Source organism: Malus sylvestris, chromosome 16 (assembly GCF_916048215.2).
Source record: "Malus sylvestris chromosome 16, drMalSylv7.2, whole genome shotgun sequence".
Classification (NCBI taxonomy): domain Eukaryota; kingdom Viridiplantae; phylum Streptophyta; class Magnoliopsida; order Rosales; family Rosaceae; genus Malus; species Malus sylvestris.
The window spans coordinates 16,556,989-16,577,945 of record NC_062275.1 but is presented as its reverse complement, the minus strand read 5'-3'; the positions used below and the strand labels follow the sequence as shown (position 1 = coordinate 16,577,945).

At 35.3% G+C, this 20,957-nt stretch overlaps 2 protein-coding genes across 3 annotated transcripts; both read left to right on the top strand.

Moving 5' to 3' along the window:
• The first annotated feature begins 1,672 nt into the window (after positions 1-1,672).
• Positions 1,673-5,358, top strand: LOC126606198 (folate-biopterin transporter 1, chloroplastic-like). 2 transcript variants are annotated; one of them, XM_050273555.1, is made up of 9 exons: positions 1,673-1,981; positions 2,155-2,375; positions 2,633-2,697; positions 2,799-2,961; positions 3,544-3,692; positions 3,788-4,042; positions 4,163-4,331; positions 4,422-4,514; positions 4,864-5,358. In XM_050273555.1, exons 1-9 carry the CDS (start codon positions 1,705-1,707, stop codon positions 5,164-5,166), a joined length of 1,695 nt encoding a protein of 564 aa, XP_050129512.1. In that variant the 5' UTR covers positions 1,673-1,704; the 3' UTR covers positions 5,167-5,358. The 2 variants fall into 2 exon arrangements, with proteins under 2 accessions (XP_050129512.1, XP_050129511.1); XM_050273554.1 differs by having other exon boundaries at positions 2,149-2,375.
• A 12,680-nt stretch (positions 5,359-18,038) lies between these two features.
• LOC126606207 (uncharacterized) lies at positions 18,039-19,011 on the top strand. Its single transcript, XM_050273562.1, has one exon. The coding sequence runs from the start codon at positions 18,491-18,493 to the stop codon at positions 18,845-18,847; it is 357 nt and encodes a 118-aa protein (XP_050129519.1). The 5' UTR covers positions 18,039-18,490; the 3' UTR covers positions 18,848-19,011.
• The last annotated feature ends 1,946 nt before the right edge of the window (positions 19,012-20,957 follow it).

Genomic DNA, 20,957 nt, shown 5'->3' with positions numbered 1-20,957 from the left:
AAAAATCCATTAGATAATTTGTGTCCAAAATGTATAAGAGTATTTTCTTCAAAGTTAATAGAGATTGCATTTTGAGAGCATAATTAACTTTGGTTGTTGTATTTGTAAAAGAGCAAATAAGCACAATTTTCCCTAAATTCAAAGCATAACAATACGACACTAGGCAACGACCTTTCTTGGTAAGACTTTTGTATTTTATTTGCAAATTAGGCTTGATTTGATTACTCTTCATACCCCTTCACATGTATTGCAACTCTTCATCACAACACTTCATTTTAGTCACATTTCTTATCAAATTCAATTTGCCTTGTCTAAATCATGAAAATTGGTTCACATTTCTTAACCAACAACATTATTTTATATAAACCAAAAAATGGAAATAATGTTTTAAATTCCGTAATTATACCTATAAATTAAGGATATTAAACATCCTTTCAGGACATGATATAAGCACTAAATATTGTTTAAGATCATCTACTTGTGTTTTTATCGCTTATATTGTTCTTATATTTAAATTATATCGTTTCAAACTCTTATTTTGAACAATCGTTTCGAATAATATTTTAAATTCTCAAAAATTAAACTCAAAATGCTTAGTCCTCACATCCAACGAGGACAACATCCCCTTGGACATATGAGACAAAAAAAATAAATAAAAAAAAATAAAAAAAGAAGAGGATCATATTTCCTTAAAATCTTATCAAAGTGCTCACGCTTATATTATTTAGGTGGGATATGAACGTGGGTGTATTATTTCCATATTTTAATTTTAAGATTCTTTACCAATACAAATGTACAATATATAAAGATGAAATTATTATTTCTTATGTTAAAATCTAGAAGCCAAGACTATGTTGGTTGTATATGGAAAACGAGAGTCGGGCCAATTTTGCTCGCTTCATCACTCATCACATCTCCAACTCCAATCTATATGAATAACCAATTACTTTATACTTTATGTCATGTCACGTAAAACGAGAGTATGACATTTCAGAGAAAAACAAATAAAGTTGACAATGAACTTATAGCAAACATCTTCCCAAGTATAACTTGAGGTAGTAAAACCTTCCATATTTAAACCAGTATAGAAACGTACACGTAACGAGTGTTATACTTTCTCTCGTGTGACTTTTTAGCATGCGAACAATTACTATGTGAGGGAAGTCGGTGCATTCACTGTCACAAATTCATAATGCTAAAAGCATTACCTTACCTCCCTCACTTTTTAACCTACCTAGGCTTGTTAGTTGTTACTAATAACTAATAAGTTTTACATGTTCGTCATCGTATTCTTTCTTTTCGATCGTATGAAAGGATCCATTTGGTATCCTGCTCATAAGGATAGTCTCAACCAACGCAAGTTTCTCGCTTAGGTCTATGGCTTGAAACCCTCAAGTTGAGCCTAAAATTAAAACATATGGTGATTTTACACCCGATAAATCGGTCAATCAACGTCAATATCTCCATGATAAGAGAATGCAATTTAATTGGGCCTGGATCCGGAACTTTTAATAATTATTGGGTCCATTGTTTGGGCCGTGGCTTGATCTACTGAAGCACTCATGGCGGGAAAGTAAAAGCCGAACGTGTACATTTGTTGGCCAGAAAAACCCAATGATAGGGGTAATTACGTCATTCCAAATATCCAAATAAATAAAAAACCCAATCATAACCGGAAGAAAGAGCGTGTGAAAGTAGACTTTAATGGAGTCACCGACCTTTTGTTCAATCTCAATCTTGCCCTCGGGAAGTTCAGTTTTGTCCTCGCACTCTTTCGCTTCACCTCCTCCACTCTGCTTCGTCCCTCGGATCCGCCGGAAGCCCTGCACTCTCCTCTCCGGCGCCCACAGAAGGGCTCGCCACCGACGTAGAGCCCGCCGGAAGCCTCCTCCGGAGAACGACATGTCCGTCGCCGTCCCCATGCCCTCGCCCACTCGCCGGCTCGACTTGGACGACGAGCCGTTCCTCAATTCCAGGATTAGTATGTCTCTCTGTTTCGTAAAATTTTATTCCGTTTATTGAAACGTTACAGCGATTATTCAGCAATTAAAGTGTAATTATGAATATCTATGTATGTTTTTACAATTGGGTTTTAGCTAAATGTGATAAAAATTGAAGCTTTACTTAGTTTTGGTTCAATACGATGAGGTGCAGGAGAAATGGATGTGTTGATAACTGATAGGGAAAGGGCGGCAAGCATGCCTTCTCCAAGCAAGAACAAACATAGAAAGAGCAGTGTGAAAATTTTCGGGGTCGAATTGTGCCCTGACAATGTGGCTGTTGCCATGGTGTACTTTGTTCAAGGTGTTCTAGGCCTTGCAAGGCTTGCTGTCAGTTTTTATTTAAAAGACGATTTGCATCTTGACCCGGCTGAGGTACATTTACAATCACACTTTCCGTTGTTTTTCGGAACTGGTTTGCTCTATATCTGTAGCTCTAGTTATTAAAAGTGGCATGCTTGATTAACTGTGAACTTAAGAGGACATTGGGATGCACTGATTGGTAAAGAATTTATATTGAGGATTCTGATTAGCATGAAAAAGGTGCTAACCCTGTTACGGATAATGGGATTCTAGTACGTCTCTGGTGTTTATAGTTTTGGTTTTTGACAAATTTATATGTGTTTGACTAGACAGCTGTGATTAGCGGCTTTTCTGCGTTGCCATGGCTGATTAAACCTGTATACGGTTTTATTAGGTGTGAATCTATTTGCTATCTCTATCTCATTTTGTGATCCCTTAGTTAACTTACTGCATTCTGCTAATTGTTGTTTTTGAACAATTTTTTGGTCCTGGCAGCGATTCTGTGCCACTATTTGGTTACCGAAGGAGGTCGTACTTGATTTTGTCAGGGCTTCTTGGTGCAGTATCCTGGAGCTTGATGGCCACTGTTGTTGATAGCAAATTCAGCGTTGCTTTCTGCATAATTCTTGGATCACTTTCTGTTGCCTTCTCAGACGTGGTAAGTATCTACTAGCTAGTGTCTTATAGGTTTGATGAGATGGAAGGTATATCTTCTTACGTGTCACAATACGTGCCTAACTTAGTTTTTTCTGCCAGAATTTGAAGTTGACCATTTATTTAGATTGTTTTCTACATGGAAAGTCCTCTGACAAAATTAGATTATGTTATGAAATAAAAAAAATAAAAAAAATAAAAATCTATATTATATGTATATATATGAAAAATATGGAGAGAATTAGAGATATTAGGAAATAAAAACATTGAAATGCTCCCTAAGTGAATATATTTTAGGAGGTTTTGATCCTTAGTTCTCTCCCTTGAGATACAAATAATACAACATTTTTAAAATTGGGGAGAAAAAAAATCCCTAAAATGATTCCAGAGGAGGAAAGAGTCTAGACTCAAGAGTAACTGGTTTAATTTTAGGAATGAATTTAGGCAAATTGTCTTCATTTTTCAGAAGTTTCAATTTCAGAATCACAACCTCTAGTTTGAAATGATGATTGCCTCTTTTTTAAGTTCAGTTTCTTGATTCTGTGACATACTTTATAAACCATGTCAAAACTGATGTATGGTGTAGGTTGTAGATTCCATGGTTGTGGAGAGGGCTCGTGGTGAGTCACAAAGCATGTCAGGTTCTCTTCAGTCTTTGTGTTGGGGATCTTCTGCTTTTGGTGGAATTGTGAGTTCTTATTTTAGTGGCTCCTTGGTGGATGCTTACGGTGTAAGGTACACAAAGTTGCTGTTGAGAATGCAGTTTCCTATTGCTGAATCATCTGAATCAGTCTTTTGTTTCTTTCTTTTTTCAAATTTTTATATTTCAGGTTTGTTTTTGGTGTCACGGCTTTGCTACCACTGATGACATCTGCAGTTGCTATTATTGTGAATGAGCAGCCTGTAATTGATGCAGCAAAGGAGCAAAATTTTCCTCTGGCTGGTCAAAACTTGCTTGAAAGCTGGAAACAGAATGTTCTTCAGTTAAGGGATGCTGTTAGGCAACCCAATGTATTTTTTCCGACGCTGTTTATTTTCCTTTGGCAGGCAACCCCTCACTCAGAGTCTGCCATGTTTTACTTCACGTACGTGCAACTTATGAGCGCAGTCATTGTTCTTTATTTTGTAAAGGTGTTGGTGTTTCATGGTTACGTGCAATTTGTTTCAATAAATGCTAACAAGGGTTTTTCTCTATTTGTTTTCAGCACAAATAAACTTGGTTTTACCCCAGAATTCCTTGGACGTGTCAAGCTTGTTACCTCAATAGCGTCATTGCTTGGTGTTGGACTGTATAATGGATTTTTGAAAACTGTTCCACTGCAGAAGACTTTTCTAGTAACAACTGTTTTTGGTTCAGCTATTGGGTTGACTCAGGTTTGTTATACGAGTTAATTTCTTTAGACTTCCTGTATTAACTGTGCCTAATGTAATTAATGTGTAATTGTTATTGATCTTATGTCTCAGGTTCTCCTTGTTACGGGATTAAACCGAAAATTTGGTATAAGTAATGAGTGGTTTGCAATGGGGGATTCATTGGTTATAACAGTTCTTAGTCAGGTACACTATCAAAACAGGTGTAGTGGTGATTTTTTTCTGTGCCCTGTAATTTGTTAGAAATTGTTTCATTTCCTTGGATGCTTGCATTCTGATTATGCCATGACAATTTGGTTGAATGCAGCTTCAAGCCTTGGAAATAGAAAGACAAATAAATCAAACTGATGAAATCACTCTTAGAAAGATTTAAGCCTGCAACTTCTATACGTGGTTCCGTTGTCTTTAACAATGTTTCATTCTTGATATATTCAATCTAATTGTAACGACATGCATGATAGGAGATATATTTATTTCTCGTTGTGTGCAGAACTGATTTTGATATATTCATACTAATCACAATATTTCGTTGCAGGCTTCTTTCATGCCTGTTCTTGTGCTGGCTGCTAGATTATGTCCAGAGGGAGTAGAAGCAACACTTTTCGCAACCCTCATGTCCATATCAAATGCAGGGAGTGTTCTTGGGGGGCTGATGGGTGCTGGTCTGACCCAGCTCTTGGGTGTAACCAAGGACCAATATGATAACTTATCCCTTTTGATCATCTTGTGCAATCTCAGCTCCTTGTTGCCTTTACCACTCCTTGGCCTCCTTCCTCGGGATCAACCTGATGTGAAGCCGGAGGAGAGTGGATCAGATATTGAGATGAAATCTAGTTGAGTTTTGGTTGTTTGCCGCTACCTCATCCAGTCAGCGGTTGCATTTCCCCTTTGATGTGCTCCTTGATCCCTAAGCTAACTTGTAAGTTTTTGCCACGTACTGTAGCGTACACATAAACAGGAAAAAAACTATAGGGTTTTGTAAATATGACATGTTAGTAGTATAGATCGATCATTGCTTCTCTGTTTGAAATGATTTAATTCGTGATAACTTTTAAGCGCTCGTATAATTTTTCAATTGAATTGGTTAGTTGAATTCTGTTCTCTCGAATCTAAAATTGTAAGCAGAAATATCCTTATCAGGGTTGGAGTTTAGATATCATCCTTATATAAGACTCACAAGGCAGCAGAATAAAACACAAACTCAAGTGGAGTTCGCACAGACCTCTTAATCGATTACTCAAAAGTTTAAAGAGAAAACTGTAGCAAAAAGTGAACGGTTTCGCTATCTTTGGCGATAAGTGTATGAATCTAATGGTCTTTGCTAAATAGGTCAAAGACAGTATATGGAGTGCAAGTTTAGTTGGAATGATGTTTCAAATGAGATAGAGGTGAGGATTGAAGATTAAGAAGTGCCAAAAAGTGAATGGTTTCGCTATCTTTGATTTATTTTGCAAAAGAGCGGAAAATTAGTTGAAGATCTCGGCCATAAAATACAAATTTGATGAACGCTAAAATTTGAGAAAGAAAAGCAAGGGAATGACTCTGATGATGAGAGGAGAGGCATAAATTAGTTTGGTATTCTGTTTGGGTTCTTAATTATATGAGCCACTAAAGAATTAAAAATAATTATGACTATATGATCAAATATAATATATAAGTTTGAAATCTGAAATCTGAATAATATATGGCTTATGCATTTGGAGTGTCCCATAAAATTGAAGGGTGAGAAGTAGGTTGTTCAGCCTAAAAAACTAGAGCTGCAAGTGCCTTTACCAGAAAAAGAATTGCAATTGCCAAATGATTGATCTGATCAGGCATTGGGTGAGCGGACAAGAATTCTAGGTATAAATGTGACTGCCATGTGAAGCAAATTAATTTTTGAACTAAACTCCACCTCCCCCTATGAAATATACTCTTAACCATATATATAAGGCTTTCAGGCAAGGGATTTCCATTTTTTTTAAAATGAGGATTACTTGTGAGTCTCACATTACATCGAACTTCAACGATCTGAATCATTTATTTTTCAAGTTGTACCTCTTAGATCATCCTTACAAAATATTAGGCAAATCAAAAATATCTTAGACATTTAATTGAGTTCAAAGAAATTGATGAACACTTTGTTCTATAAGAAACAATAAAATTTCATTGTAATAATTAAATACGAAAATGGTTTCGGATTTAATTGAATTTTTGCAAAGATGATCTAGGAATCAAGATTTACAAAATAGATGGTTCAGATTGTTAAAGTTTATTAAGTACTAGGTTTAATATTTGGCTTCCCTTGTCAAAAATTGTAAATGTTACCACACATGCTCATAATTTAGAGTTAGGATATAATGCTGATATGAGATTTTTACTGGGATTGAACTTGTTAAAGCACCAGACTTATACACTACAAAAGTTTGAATCATACATTTGCATTTGCATATCAAGCATATTTTTCTAGATTCCTTTTGTTTAGTGCAGTTGTCTAGTCAGAAATTTCATCAGTTATCCAGATGTATAGGCACACAAATTAAGACAGCTCACATAGGCCATCTAATACTTTTTCCCGAAAATGGATTTGCAGCCTTAGATCTTTCCAGATTAGTTTTACACATGACACGTGGCTTTTCATCCCCTCTCTTGGTTTGAAACTCAGCCCTCTTTATAAAGTCATGCTAGGGTTCATTTGTTGTTGGAGTTTGAGATTGTAAAAGTTTTTGAGAGTTTTATTTTCATCTCCATCTTAGATCTCCTAGGAGCATCAAGCATATTTCATGAGTAATGTTCTTCATTGAATATTTCTAAACCTATCTTTGAATTTGCTTGCTTAAATTCTTTTTATATGCTCATTTGTTTTGGCTAGGAGTTTTACATTTTAGAAAATAGTTGATTTTAGCTTTAAGCTACCTTTTGTATTCTTACTTGAAAACCTTAGCCACAAAATCACACTCATGCACTAAATACCCACATCATTGCATATTAGGGTAGCATTGTTTTGTGATTTTGATTTCTGTTTTAGGTCAAGTTTTTCCAAGTTTCAAATCTATAAATTGACATGTTTTGGATTCTCATCAGTTTCATCTTTCAAGTGTTTGACTGGTGAAAGTGACTAGACATCGAATCCAGATTTGCATATCATTGTCATATCATTATATGCATAGTTTGTGTGTTGGTCTCGGTGACACAAGGTGAAGAGTTCAGGATGAGCTGCCATTTTGTGAAGACTGAAGACAACACTATGTGAAGAGATCAAGAGGAGCTCACACTTCATAAATACCGAAGGAATTCATCTCGTGTAAGGCAAAATTGCACAAAGGTAAAGCTGCTCCGTAGATAGGGATCTAGGAATTGAGCTTGTGTGGTCTTTGTATGAACCTTGATTATATTAGTTGAACTCAGTGGAGAGTCCTCGGTTTTTTAACCCAGAGGTGGCTATTCTATACTATGCATAACATTCTTTATGAACAAATAACCATTGCTAGAGATAAACGGTGTACAGTTTGCTAGTATTGACATGTTGGTAACCAAGTAAACATAACTCAAGAATCAAGGTTAAAACATAACCGAAGATCACATTGTCTTGTTTTAGCTTTATAAGTTTGCTTGGTTTATATGCTTGTGGACACCTAACAATTTGTACTCAGTTGAATAGTATGTTTGACTAGTCAGTACAGTTGATTTCAAAGTTTACACTACATATTATGAGCAATGAATTGAATTGTTGTTGACTAGGATAACTTGTAGTGAACTAAGTTTGATTCGTAGATTTGCATTTGTTTAACTGATACGAATCTATACTTAGTTGATTGGTGAGCTTGGCTAGTCAATCTAGCATGTTTTAATTCATAATTGCTTTGTCATTGTTGTTTGCATAATGAGCTAATATGTAAATGTGTTCAAGCATATGAATTATTGTCGTGAAACTAATCTGGGCAGACTCTGATTAGTTGAACCTATTGGCCAATTAGGTTTTGCTCCTGTAACTACACTTTTTATCACTGACTAACCTGTAACTAGTTGACTAGTCTACTTTGCAAAGTTAAATTTTTATTTGCAACAGATTCCGCCTAGTACCCGATTTCAAAGTTCAATGTGGAATGGGTCTCACAATTAATCCTCAATTTTTTTTTCAAAAAATAGGGATTAGTTATGAGACCCACATTACATCGAACTTCAACAATCTGAATCATCTATTTCTTGAGTTGCAATTTATAGACCATCCTTACAAAATATAAGCCGAATCGGAAATGTTTGAGACAACTACCTGAGTTCAAAGAAATTGACGAATATTATGTTCTAAGAAACATCGAGATTTCATTATGACAATCAAAGGAGTAAATGGTTTCGGATTGAATTGAATTGAATTTTTGCATAAATGATCTATGAATCGAGACTTACAAAATAGATGGTTTGACTCGTTGAAGTTTGACATATAATGGGTCCCACAACTAGTCCCTATTTTTAGCAAAAAATGAGGATCGGATAAAGACAATGGGAAACCAAACAAGAACCCCCATGTGATTACTCATTGACCTCAAAACAATGTGTATATATATAGGCATATATAATCCCTAATTAAGTAGGAATATTTATGCACAATAAGTTAATACAACTTGTTAAAATAATGTACTAAGGGTATCTAAAACCCAATACAAAGGACATGTTAAGGTTATGCCTTGAGATAAACAAGACAAATTGATCAAGGTAAAACATCCTCCACTCCTAAGTGGCTTGTCTACTTTGTGAAGCTAACACTTAGCCGAGAAGCCATGACTTATATTAGGATATCATACTAAAATGAAACCTTACGAAGAATCTAGGCCATCATTATTATATATTAATTGATGAAATACTCGTTGGACCGTATACATAAAAGGTTTTCAATTCATGGATCTCTTGGTTTGAGAAATAAAATCAATGGACCGGTCATAGTACACAATATAGCATTCGGTCTTGCCTTCGTATATGCATACTCGAATTTGTCACAGTACTCCATGTCAAGCACTTCCTTTGACTCTTTTTCAAAGTTAAGGGATATTGTATGATCACATATTATTACAATCAATCCTACATTCATTAAAAAAAAAAACACTTAATTCGAGTGCATGCTCTTAATCATTCACTCAAATACTTTGAGCTATAACCTCTTTGTGTGCAGAGAAAAAATACTGATTTAGGACATTAACCAATCACTCCACATATATTTGTATTACCTAAACCATATAAAGGTCACATTCAACTAATCTGAAACTCATGAATGAAGTGATCAGTTGGTCATATATGTACAGAAAGAGTCAGTTATAACCCAAATGCATGGCTATATATATCCACTAATTCCTTCTTGCTCAACCAACAGTTAGGATATTCGGTACTAGAAATTATCATTTGCCCAACGAATTATATTTCGTTAGACAAAGCAATTTTATCTGACAGAGTAAAGCAGTTCATCGAGCAAAAGTAACCAACGTTTTAGTTTTTCAAGCCCTTTCCCCGATGAACATAGTTCGATGGGCAAACTTTTCTTTGTTGGACAAAGTTTTTCACACCAAGGGAAAAAATTAATGCGTAATATGCCACCATTTGTGCAACAAACCCTTCAAGGTTCGTCGCGCTAAGGTATATTTTATGATCTAAGGTTTAGGGTTTACTTTTCGTCGGGCAAATGTGAGGGACATTTTGCAAAATCAATTTCAGCAGTCCAACTGTCAATGTAGTTGGTATACACTTCGAGATGGCATATGCCAAAGGTACCTAAATGAAGGTTTTCAGGATTATGTAACGAGATGAAATCCTTCAATGGTTGAAAAGGTATCATCATGATGTAACTGTTAATTTAGTTCCAATTTTGATGATTTTTTTAGAACTACACTCCTCGATCCCAAAAGAATACAATGAACGAATACGATCATCAATTTAGAATATTTAAACTAGCGGTTACCACAAAATCTTATGTCTACTTAATAGAAGTATAGAATAAACTCTAAGCATTTTTTGAATCCATTGTTATCACGGGATACACAGTCTACAAAACTAATTTCCATGATCCAACAATCAAACTTGTTTGAATATAGTACGAGATCGCATAGCCAAAAATCACCAAAAACAAACTTTCAAGGATTAGGTAAGGAGACAAAATTATTTGATGGTTAAAAATGTATCATCACGATTTAACGGCAATACGACCTTTGATTTTGATGACTTTTTTTTCAAGGACGCTAATTGAGAGTAAAACCACACTGAATTGACCTGATCATCAAATTTGATGATAGTTTAATCGTTTAAAATTAAACAAAAAATAAGGAAAATAAATAATTTTTTTATGTTTGCCCGGCGAGCTATGTACCTAATTTCATCGGGCAAAAGTAATTTCTCCCCAAATTAAAGAATTTGCTCGACGAAATATTTTAAACTTTCGTCGAGCAAAAGCAATTTCCCACCATGTTTCCGTCAAAAATTAAGTTAGGCGTACATTTTTAAGTGACATGTTCTCTCTCTGTCTCTCCGTGCTCTCTCTCACCGTGCTTGCTTTCTCACCGTGCTCTCACTCTCTCTCTTCCCCAATAACCAAAGGTATGCTTGCTCATATGTTTCATTTATATCATTTGCATGTGTGAGATCTTGGGTTTTGATGAAATATGTGAAAATTGTAGGAATATGTGAAATATGTAAAAATTGTAGGAACATTATGAAATGTTGTGAAATTGAAGGAAATTTATGAAATATTTTAGAAAATAAATGAAATTTGTAGGAGAGAAATGAAATTTGCAGTAAATGAATGAATTTTATGAAATAATGTCATGTTATGAAATATTATTTGTAAAATCGTGGTCGATTGTAGCCCACTGCACCAGCGAGCAAACTTGAAAGTCAACACCTTGTTGACTCATGACATAGTTGCCATTATTTGCACCAAGTGCCCCATGCTCACCCCAGGTGCGAGAGGAGATTGTGAGACAGATCTCAGTAAGTGTGAATTTTTTAAAATTTTTAATTTTTTTAATTTCTTTTACTTATTTAATTTATTATTTTAAACCAATACACTTTTTTTTTCTTCTCTATTTCAGGTCAACTTCTCCATTGGCATGGAACACCAGGGTATGTTCAAGTACATAAACAAGGTGTGGATTGGATGGTACAAGGAGTGGAAGTATGACTTGCATGTGTACTACTATACTTTTGTTAAAATTTCATTCCAATTTTATGCTTTTCAAATATTTTTTTTAATTCACAGTGAAAATCGACAGCAAATAAGGCTAATTGGGAGGCGAAGCCGTACCTTCATCACTCTGATTCTCGACCCCTCACTTATAGGGTCAAGGAACATCGTGAGAAGGGTGCGTTTTTCCTGGAAGTTGAGACTTGGAGGGATACGCATGCCAATTATGGCAACCATGTGGCTGACAACATTTACATAAATATTATGTACAAAATTGTAATTTTAAAATTCTATACTTATGATCGATACTCTTTATTTGGTAGTTTTCTACGTTGCAGAAGAAAGACAAAGTACCTCGCCAACCTCTTGAAGCAGCAACTAGACATGCCAATGTAGGAGCTGATACATGATCCAGACACTGGCGGATCCATTAAGGGGCAAGGGGGTCAGCTGACCCCCCGAACTTCGATGAACGTCCATAGATACCTTAGGTGCTGATCCTTCGAACTTCGGTGAATGTCCATGGACATCTTGAGTGTTGCCCTTTTGAAGATTAGAGTTGGCTTTCATACTTACCCTCCAACCGACTTCAGGCCTACCAAAACCCGATGAATGTCCATGAATACCTTGGGTGCTGCCCCTTGCATACATTAACATGTCTGTAGTATGCATTTTCAAATGATTTCAAGCCTACTAAGACTCGATGAAATGGCGATATGCATGCTATTTTTGGTATAAAAAAATTTGCGCCCTACGCGTGCTATTCTTACTAACCCCCCATAATATTATTTTCTGGATCCGCCACTGGATCTAGAGGTGTGTCTACAATTGCCAATGGACGGGGTTTGGCGACGGAAGGGCAAAAGAGATATGCGACTTAAAAGCGGGTTTGGTTGGAGACTTGGGGGGATCTTCTACATCTAGCTTTTAGACTCCAAGCCGGACGCTTTCCAGACTCCAACAGCAGGAGATGGAGTTAGTAGACCAGTGCAAGCGAAAAGAAGCTTAGCGCCAACAGGAGGAGTTTCGATGGTAGGTGGCCATCCCACCAGCCTTGTGGTTAGTTTATCATATTTTACTGCGAATAATTTAGTTTTAATATAACTAAATATATATTTTTAATATTGTAATTTTATTTTTAATATAATTAAAACTAAATAATTAATTTAAATTTCAAATTTTTGTATTGAAAAATTAAAACGTTTGCCCGACAATTTTTTTCGTTGAGCATGTATTTTGTATTGTTTATTTTTTTTTCTTTAAAGTAATTGCCTGTTAACTTTTTCTTTGGGCAAAATAGTTTTTAATTTTTTTATGTCTGGATAAATGACGTCGTTAGGCAAGTTTCATTCGTCGGGCTAAAGGTCAGCGCACTGCACTCGACGAATATATTTCATCGGGCAACGTGTATTGTCCGATCGAGTACTATAATTTGTTGAGCAAACGCTTTAGTGATTGGTTTTACGTGATGGACATTGCACGATATTGCACGATGAAATGTTGTTAGGTAAATAAAAAGGTGACAAAACCTTATTTAGCCCAACAAAACTATTTCGTCTGGAAAGAAATTTTTTATAGTGATTGGAATTGGGTCATATCTTGTGATCAACCCGACAAACAAATCAGTTGCGGTTGGAAAAACTATGGTGGCCATTAGAATTGCCGGACATCTACCGGACAAGTACTCAAACGTCGGGTTTCCATGACTAGGACTAGTCTTTCTCTGGCCACGGTTTTATGGCAAACTGAGGCTCTTCATTTGGGCAACCCCACATGCTTGGCCATGGCTTGTCCATCCACCTTCGGTTTCGTAGGACCATGGGACCTATAATATAGACATAGAATACATTTTTTTTTTTAAACAAAAAAGGGGACTAGCTGGTGGCTTCGCCATAACAATCCACATTTTCGAAGGCTGGGAAAGACTCACAAAGACGTTTTAGCCTTTCTCTGGTTTCCATCATGTGATTTATCAGCACCAGGAAATAGGCACGTCGGCCCTACAGGATATGGGCCTAAAATTTGTTCCCAACTACTGGGCTACCCCGTGATAGTTATAGACCAAGAATACTTGGCTCTATATTGAATGCAGTCATCTTATTCTAGTCTCTTTTTAATGATTAAATGTGTTTTACTATGTGAGAAAAATTCTCTCTCAAAGGTTTGAGAGATATTGCAAACCCTAAGTTTTGTATTTTTCTTAGGGAAAAAATCCTACTTCCTCAAGAGATAATTGGAGCAACAACCATTGAATTTTAATTCAATTGGAGCTTTGTTTTGGTCCTTGAACTAAAATCCCGTGAGTGATGGTCATTGAACTTAATGTAGAGCAATGGCTAATTTGGCTAACTCCTTTAAAATTTTCATCTACTTTTATCATTTTAAACTCTTTATTTTGGATGAAATTTCTAATGGTATTATCATTGTTGTGACAAGCTCAGAGAGCAAGACTCATGATTTTAGAAACAAAACTCTAATTGAGCCAAAATTCAAGAACCATTGCTCTAATTTTCTCTTGTTTCAAGAATAGAACGTTCCAAAACTATTGTGAGCAATGTGGGCTCTCTCAAGCCTCTCGTGGATGTATTGTGAAGATGCATTGTCAAGGACGAGATGTGAAATTCATGTATTTGGAAAGAAATTGAAATATCTGGATTAATTCAGTGAGATAGCATGTGAACACTTATGCAGATGGATTTCATCCGATGAAAGAAATAGATTAATTGGATGAAATCAACACTAAGCGTAGATAAAGACTTCTCTTGCCATAAAGTTAGATACCACTGTGTCATGGGATAACTTTATTTACAACACTCATCAAGATCATATTGTTCTAATTCTCTTAGGTACATACGTAAGTTTTCCCTCATACAGAGTTAAATATAAGTTGTAAGTCAATAATGATTGATGGATGAAATTGACGCAAATCTACATATTTAAATCACGTCGTGACAACATGGTACGTCCCATATGAAGAATAGATACTTTTACGATACTTTTAGTGAAAAATGTATTATAAAAGTCCAGATGCAGGTTATGTACTATGTATCTATCAGTTGAAGGACAAGACGTATACGTACATACGTACATGTCACCGACGTTGCAATCATTATACTGTAGAAATGTACAAATCAAAATTAAAAGTTATTAATTGTGACGTTTTCCTTTATAATTAAAACATGTGCATATTCTTTTTTTTTTTTTTTTTGGAAACGGTTGAGGCTTTTAGGCTTAGCTTGGATATATGAAAAAAACCTATCTGGCTCACCAGTCAAATCTTCAGTTGCGTGGCGGTTCAGTGTGCTTATTGCTAACATTGCTTAAGATGCACTAGTCCATGATTAAGTCGTAAGATTTCTGGGCAGACACTTGCACGTAAGTAGGTGTTTTTATTCAATGATTCCAATTATTGATATGGTTTTTTTCTTGTGGACTATTATTACGATCTAAATCCAATTGATTAGTTGTATGTGGTCCATATCACTTGATAATATATCTTTACATGGTAACTTATTAGAGGATAAGATGATCATATGCGATTAAGATTAGAAATTATTACTGATCTGCTTTGCATTTTCATATAAATAGGGTCATGTTTCAGTACTTAATTATATATCATTACCTTACAACCACTCAAATTAATCAAAATATGATAATAAAAAAGATGGTCAGTAAGGATCTGATTTGATCATTTATGCACAAATGCAAAATTTGGTGTGCGGGAATAACAAAAGAAAACCCTTTTGAAAAGTTTTTCTTAATTTCATTGGACGGAATGATGAAAGTAACGGTCTTTGTAAATAGTATGGATAAAGATGGCTGCCAGAATTTGCAAACTTGCAAGGATGAGCTGTTTTGGATGTTAATTATGTCATAGAACCGAGTTTTAGTTTTATTGATGTTACTATATAATTACAAAACGTTTGCCATATATTTAAAAATACACTGACTATCAATTGAATGATTGTCATGTGGTGAGATTGTGACATAAGAAAATATCTCATGTGCGTAGAATGAGGGCAAATGAAACTAGCACCTAAGTTGGCTGAGTATTTCCCTCTAAGGTCACTCACTTTTCTCACCTTTGTATAGTTTGGGATTCATAACTTTTGATGGTTATAGTTTATGAAATTAATAAAAACGATCTTAAAGTTGCAGATTACATGATGAAAAAAAAAATTTGGCATGGAAGCTTGTAGTGCTCATTTTTATACCCTTAAAGAATTTGACATTAAAAAGGTCGAAAAATTTATTATTTGATTTTGTGGTTCCACATTACATTGATATGACGCTCATATAGTAAATTACGTACCCACCGAGAGCCACACAAAAAAACAAGAGTATTTGCCTCCACAGTTTGACAAACAGTTACCCTATTATATTAACGATTTGTAACTTTGTGGTTGCCTTTTTCTTTCGAGAAAATGACCAAAAATTCATGAACTCTATACCAAAAAGAGTGCAAAATGCACTTAACCTTTAATTTGTTATTGCATTATTATTTCGTAGTTTTATTCTATTGGTGACGTAGGTTTAAATTGTATCTTGACTTTCATAAATGGAGGCCATCGTATTTCTCTAATTTTTAAGTTGCAACAAATTTGATCGTATCCAACTCATAATGTTCAAGCTCAGATTTAATTTATAAAATCTTCGCTTTGATAAATTTTCAGTCTCAAAGCGATGACAATTACAAATTACAAATTATGCGACTTTCGATACTGAAAAACTTTTATCCAATAAATAAATAAACGTTTGAACATATGAGGTATGCAATACGCATCTACAGATTTGCTTTCATGTTACTATATACTCTCCAGTTAAAATGTTAACATCACTTTCCTTTTGTAATTAAACTCTGCAAATTAATAATTCATGCTACTATAAAATCGACCAATTATTAACCGCTACGTACGTGGCTACGTTAGTGAACCCTAAAGCCAAATCAAGTCCACATTACACGACGTGACAAAAATCATCTACTACAACAGAAGTGATGGCAGCTTTGGAGCATGCCAAGAACGCATCTTCAGAACCACCAGAATACGACGTTAACAAATCTTGATCATAGACATTGCTTCCTTCTCAATGATGCCATGACACAGTTGCATTGCATCACCAACCCCAGAAAAATAAAAACAAATTGTTGACAAAGATTTGCAGTGCAGATTGGCCAATGAGCATGTCAACAATGCATCACAAATGTTATACATTTTACAAAAAAAATAAATAACTAAATAAATAAATAAATTTCTTTAGGTGAGATTTGTTGGAGGAAACACAACAGCGTACGTACTTGTAAATTTTGGCTAGAGCAAATGATCATTACCTTCTCTCTTGAAGAAACAAAAAAAAGGAGGAAAAGGTTGTTTTAATTATTGCAATAATGGCTGAATACTGATCACGAATGATCAAGTTTCATGTCATGATCACATTCAATTCTGACGGCCAAAGGATGAAGGGTAATTTTTTGTCAAGAATACTGGAAATCATTAGGAACGGGTTAGAAAGAGAGGTCCGGCTACAATACTACATCTTACTTAGTGATACGAATTTTATGCAAATTCCAACTGTTGCAAGATCCATTAGAACCTTATATTGAAGATTTTAAATCATATGACATAGTACTTTAAATTTTTTAAGTAAAATTTTCTGTGTGACATGTACCCTTTTCATGAAGTATGATACGACCTATCACATGTCAGGTACTTATTGGTGCCCATAGTACATAGGATATTACAAAACCAAATACATGAATTTTGAATGTAGTTAATAACCTAAATTCGCAACATCTCACCTACTGCTATGTTAGCTTCACGAAACACATGTTGTAACTGTTGAACAATAAATTTCTTAGCAATATGCAAATGTTAAATATTGGTGTAAGCAGCCCTCCAAGTAGGTGGATCATTTGTTTATAACAAATTGATTAAAACTTGTGAATCTCCTCTAGTACAAAGAGAAGAAATTTCTAACCTTTTGGCTCAAAATTGTTGGTGAGAGGCTCTTCACATAACTCTTGATGGTAAAATTCTTCCAATAAAAAAGTTGTCTTATATTATTGTAAAGGAGAGAGTCATCGTGAAAGAACTTATGTATGCGATAGTCTTTTCTAAAAATGTCTCCTCACCAGTTGAGAGGAGGAAGGATGTACACATGCACAGTGAGCAGACGCACAATCATAAACCCCAATAATGCACATCTTCATCAAATCATTGGCCGTTGAACAACCCATGGCCTCTTGGTCAACAAAGCATGGTGATGTTGGCCTTATTACTATAGTAAGCTCTAAATTCACACATGAAAGTCAGATGGTCAGCAGTCAACAAGTTCATGGAACCAAGATAACCAAACAAACTACCAAAAGTAATAATTCCAAGCCTGACTCGTCAGCCACAAGTTTAGGGAGCTAAGTGAAGCCACATCCATACAAGGCAAATATTTCAACCCATTTCAACCGAAAGTAACTGTCAAACTATCAAAAAGCTACAAATATATTTTTATACACAACCCCAAAACCCACAAATTAACATTGTTTATTTCTGGGGAGGATAAGAATAAGTATTTGGATATGATAGAAAGGGCCAGGTTTGAGGACCCCTCCGACCACTCTTGTCTTATTTCCCACTGCCCCATGTTCCTTTGAACATGGAGGAAATTATGGCAGTTTTCCCTACCCTGGTCTTATAAGAGCTCTCTCCCCCGCCCCCCACCGGCCCCCCTCTTTCCCCTCTCCGTCTCTCTCATCTCCTGAATTCCTAATAACCAATAGAAAAGGAAAATCCCAACCATAAAAGCTCTTGTAAATCAAACACTTCACAGTTTCTTAAGCAACCAAGTGAGCAACACCAGCAACACATCTCAAGAGAGAACAAATGAAAAGAAATCCCACTTTCTACCCCATCATTGCAATCCAATCCAACAAATAAAAACATCTCACTTTTCTCTTGAATCCCTTCACAATTCATCAGAGCTTTGCTACTCAGCTAAGCAGAAAACAAAGGAAAAAAGAAAAAGAATGGAGATTGAGATGGTGAGGTGTGAGTGTTGTGGACTAAAAGAGGATTGCACGCAAGACTACATCACACAAGTGAAGGCAAAGTTTGATGGGAAATGGCTGTGTGGGTTGTGCTCAGAAGCAGTGAGAGATGAGGTTGGCAAGGGCAGCAAGCAGCCATTTGGCATGGAGGAAGCTGTGAGGGCACACATGTCATTTTGTGGTAAATTTAAATCCAACCCTGCAGTGAGAGTGGCAGATGGGATGAGGCAGATGCTTAGGAGAAGGTCAGACATGTCATCTTCTTCTTCATCGCCAAAAAAGTACACAAGATCAGCAAGCACATCCCAAGTGGGCGATTCATCATCTTTCTCATGAGCTAATTGCAACCATACTTCTTGCTGGGTTGGAATAATTAATATAATATGAAGGTAGTGGAATTTTGATATATTATGTTCCATTTGATATGGGATATGTTTTACTCTTCTTTCCTTGGTTGGAAAGACAAATTGTCAGTAAAAATCTTTACGTTTTAACTTTAATTTTTTTAAAATTCACGAGGAACGTAATTAAAACTATCTTCATTCTTTTTTCTTTTAATAAAATAATTTCTGAAAAGCTGTAAATGTTGATTAGGCTCGTTAGCTGAGATACTGTGTGCACCTCCTTCCACTCGAGTTCAAATCACCCTCTCTATAAACTTAGTAGTTTAAGATATCACTTGTACAAAATGCTTTACAAGATTGAATCCATCCTCATTTTGCTTTTGTTACAGAACAAGTCTAGTGATATTATTTTGACGAGAAAAAAGTTGCTTCAATAAATCCTGCAGTAAATTTTCATTCACTATTTTTTAGAAAGCTTGTTTTACTTGGCCAGTCAAATTGCTAATATGCTTCAAGTGTATAGCACCCGAAAAGAATAAAGAGAGAAAGGGCATGAAGTATTTGGAAGAATGCAGAATGATTGGGATTATTTTTTTTCCTGGGTTGGCATTGATTTATTAAATCAAACACTCAGGAACATCATATCTGGTATTCCCATTGTATATAACTTAATTGCAATAAATATGTGTCAACTTCCAACTCCACTTGAAAGGACTAATAAATAAGACTCAACATGTATTACCTACTGCATGACTTTTCCCACTACAATATTCAGCGATTGGGGAAGAAAATTTCAACAATCTTTTATCATCAAGAGTACCATAATGTTGCTAAAGCTACACTTGGCACGTATGAATACCACTTGAGTCCTTCCTTGATTAAAAATGCAAGAAGCCATCTCAAAAACATGCTAGGATAAGTTATTCACGAGCATCAATCCAATTAACCGTTGTAGATCATCTATTTTTAGATAGAACATAATTTTTCTTCTATAACATTATGTTTAACTCATCTCTTATACATATTCCTCAAGTTTTGTACGAAGAAGAATTGTGTGGGACAGTAAATTGATTAAGACCGTGAATATTATATGAACGATGATGCCATGCACATATATATGTAACATATATAGAGGTGGATTTTTTGCCAAATTACCGTGCACACTGAATTGCCAACTGTACCATACCGATTTTGTACCAATTGGTAATGGCACGATAATGTACCGAACCAAAGTTTTTTGGCATCGTATTGGTATTCGATATATATTATTATTATATATATATTATTATTATATATTTAGGATATAGTACATGAAATATATATAAAATTATATATATTTAAGGAGTGTCAATTACATGAAATATGCAGGGATTTGTGTTGGTGTGTTGCCGCCTGTGCTTGTTGGCCTATAGTTTTTTACTATCTGTGCTTGCTATCAGCTGCTTGCATATGAACGTTTAAAGTTTACCCAGTTTCTGACGAGTTTTCCAGTTTTTTCGCAGACCAGTCACTTTTTGGGCTATTTTCCGGCCAAACCATGAGAAATTAGCCATCACGAAACATATCATTATCTTTGTCTCATCGAGAAGTATGATTTTCATTTTTGAATCACTCAATTTTGTTGAGTATTGAAGAAGTTATGAATGTTTAAAGTTTATCTAGTTTCCGGAGAGTTTTCCAGTTTTTCCAATGACCAGTCACCTTTCAGGCTATTTTCCGGCCAAACCAAGGTGAATTAGCCAAAAAAAGAGATACCATTCTCTTCATCTTGTCGAGAAGTACGATTTTCATTTTTGAATCACTTAATTTCGTTGAGTATTGAAGAAGTTATGAACGTTTAAAGTTTACCTAGTTTTCGGCAAGTTTTCCGGTTTTCCCGTGGACCAGTCACCTTTTAGGTTATTTTCTGGCATCTCTAGCAACCATTGGGCTTCCAAATAGGTGTAATCTTATTCAACACTTTACTATCTTCATTTTGATATATTATGAGTCGAATTTGGTTAAGAAACAATTGAGTTATGAAACTTTGAAAATTGCCCAAACTTTCGGCAAAAAATCTCAGTTTCCAGTATGAACTATGGAACAACTTACCGGAATGACCA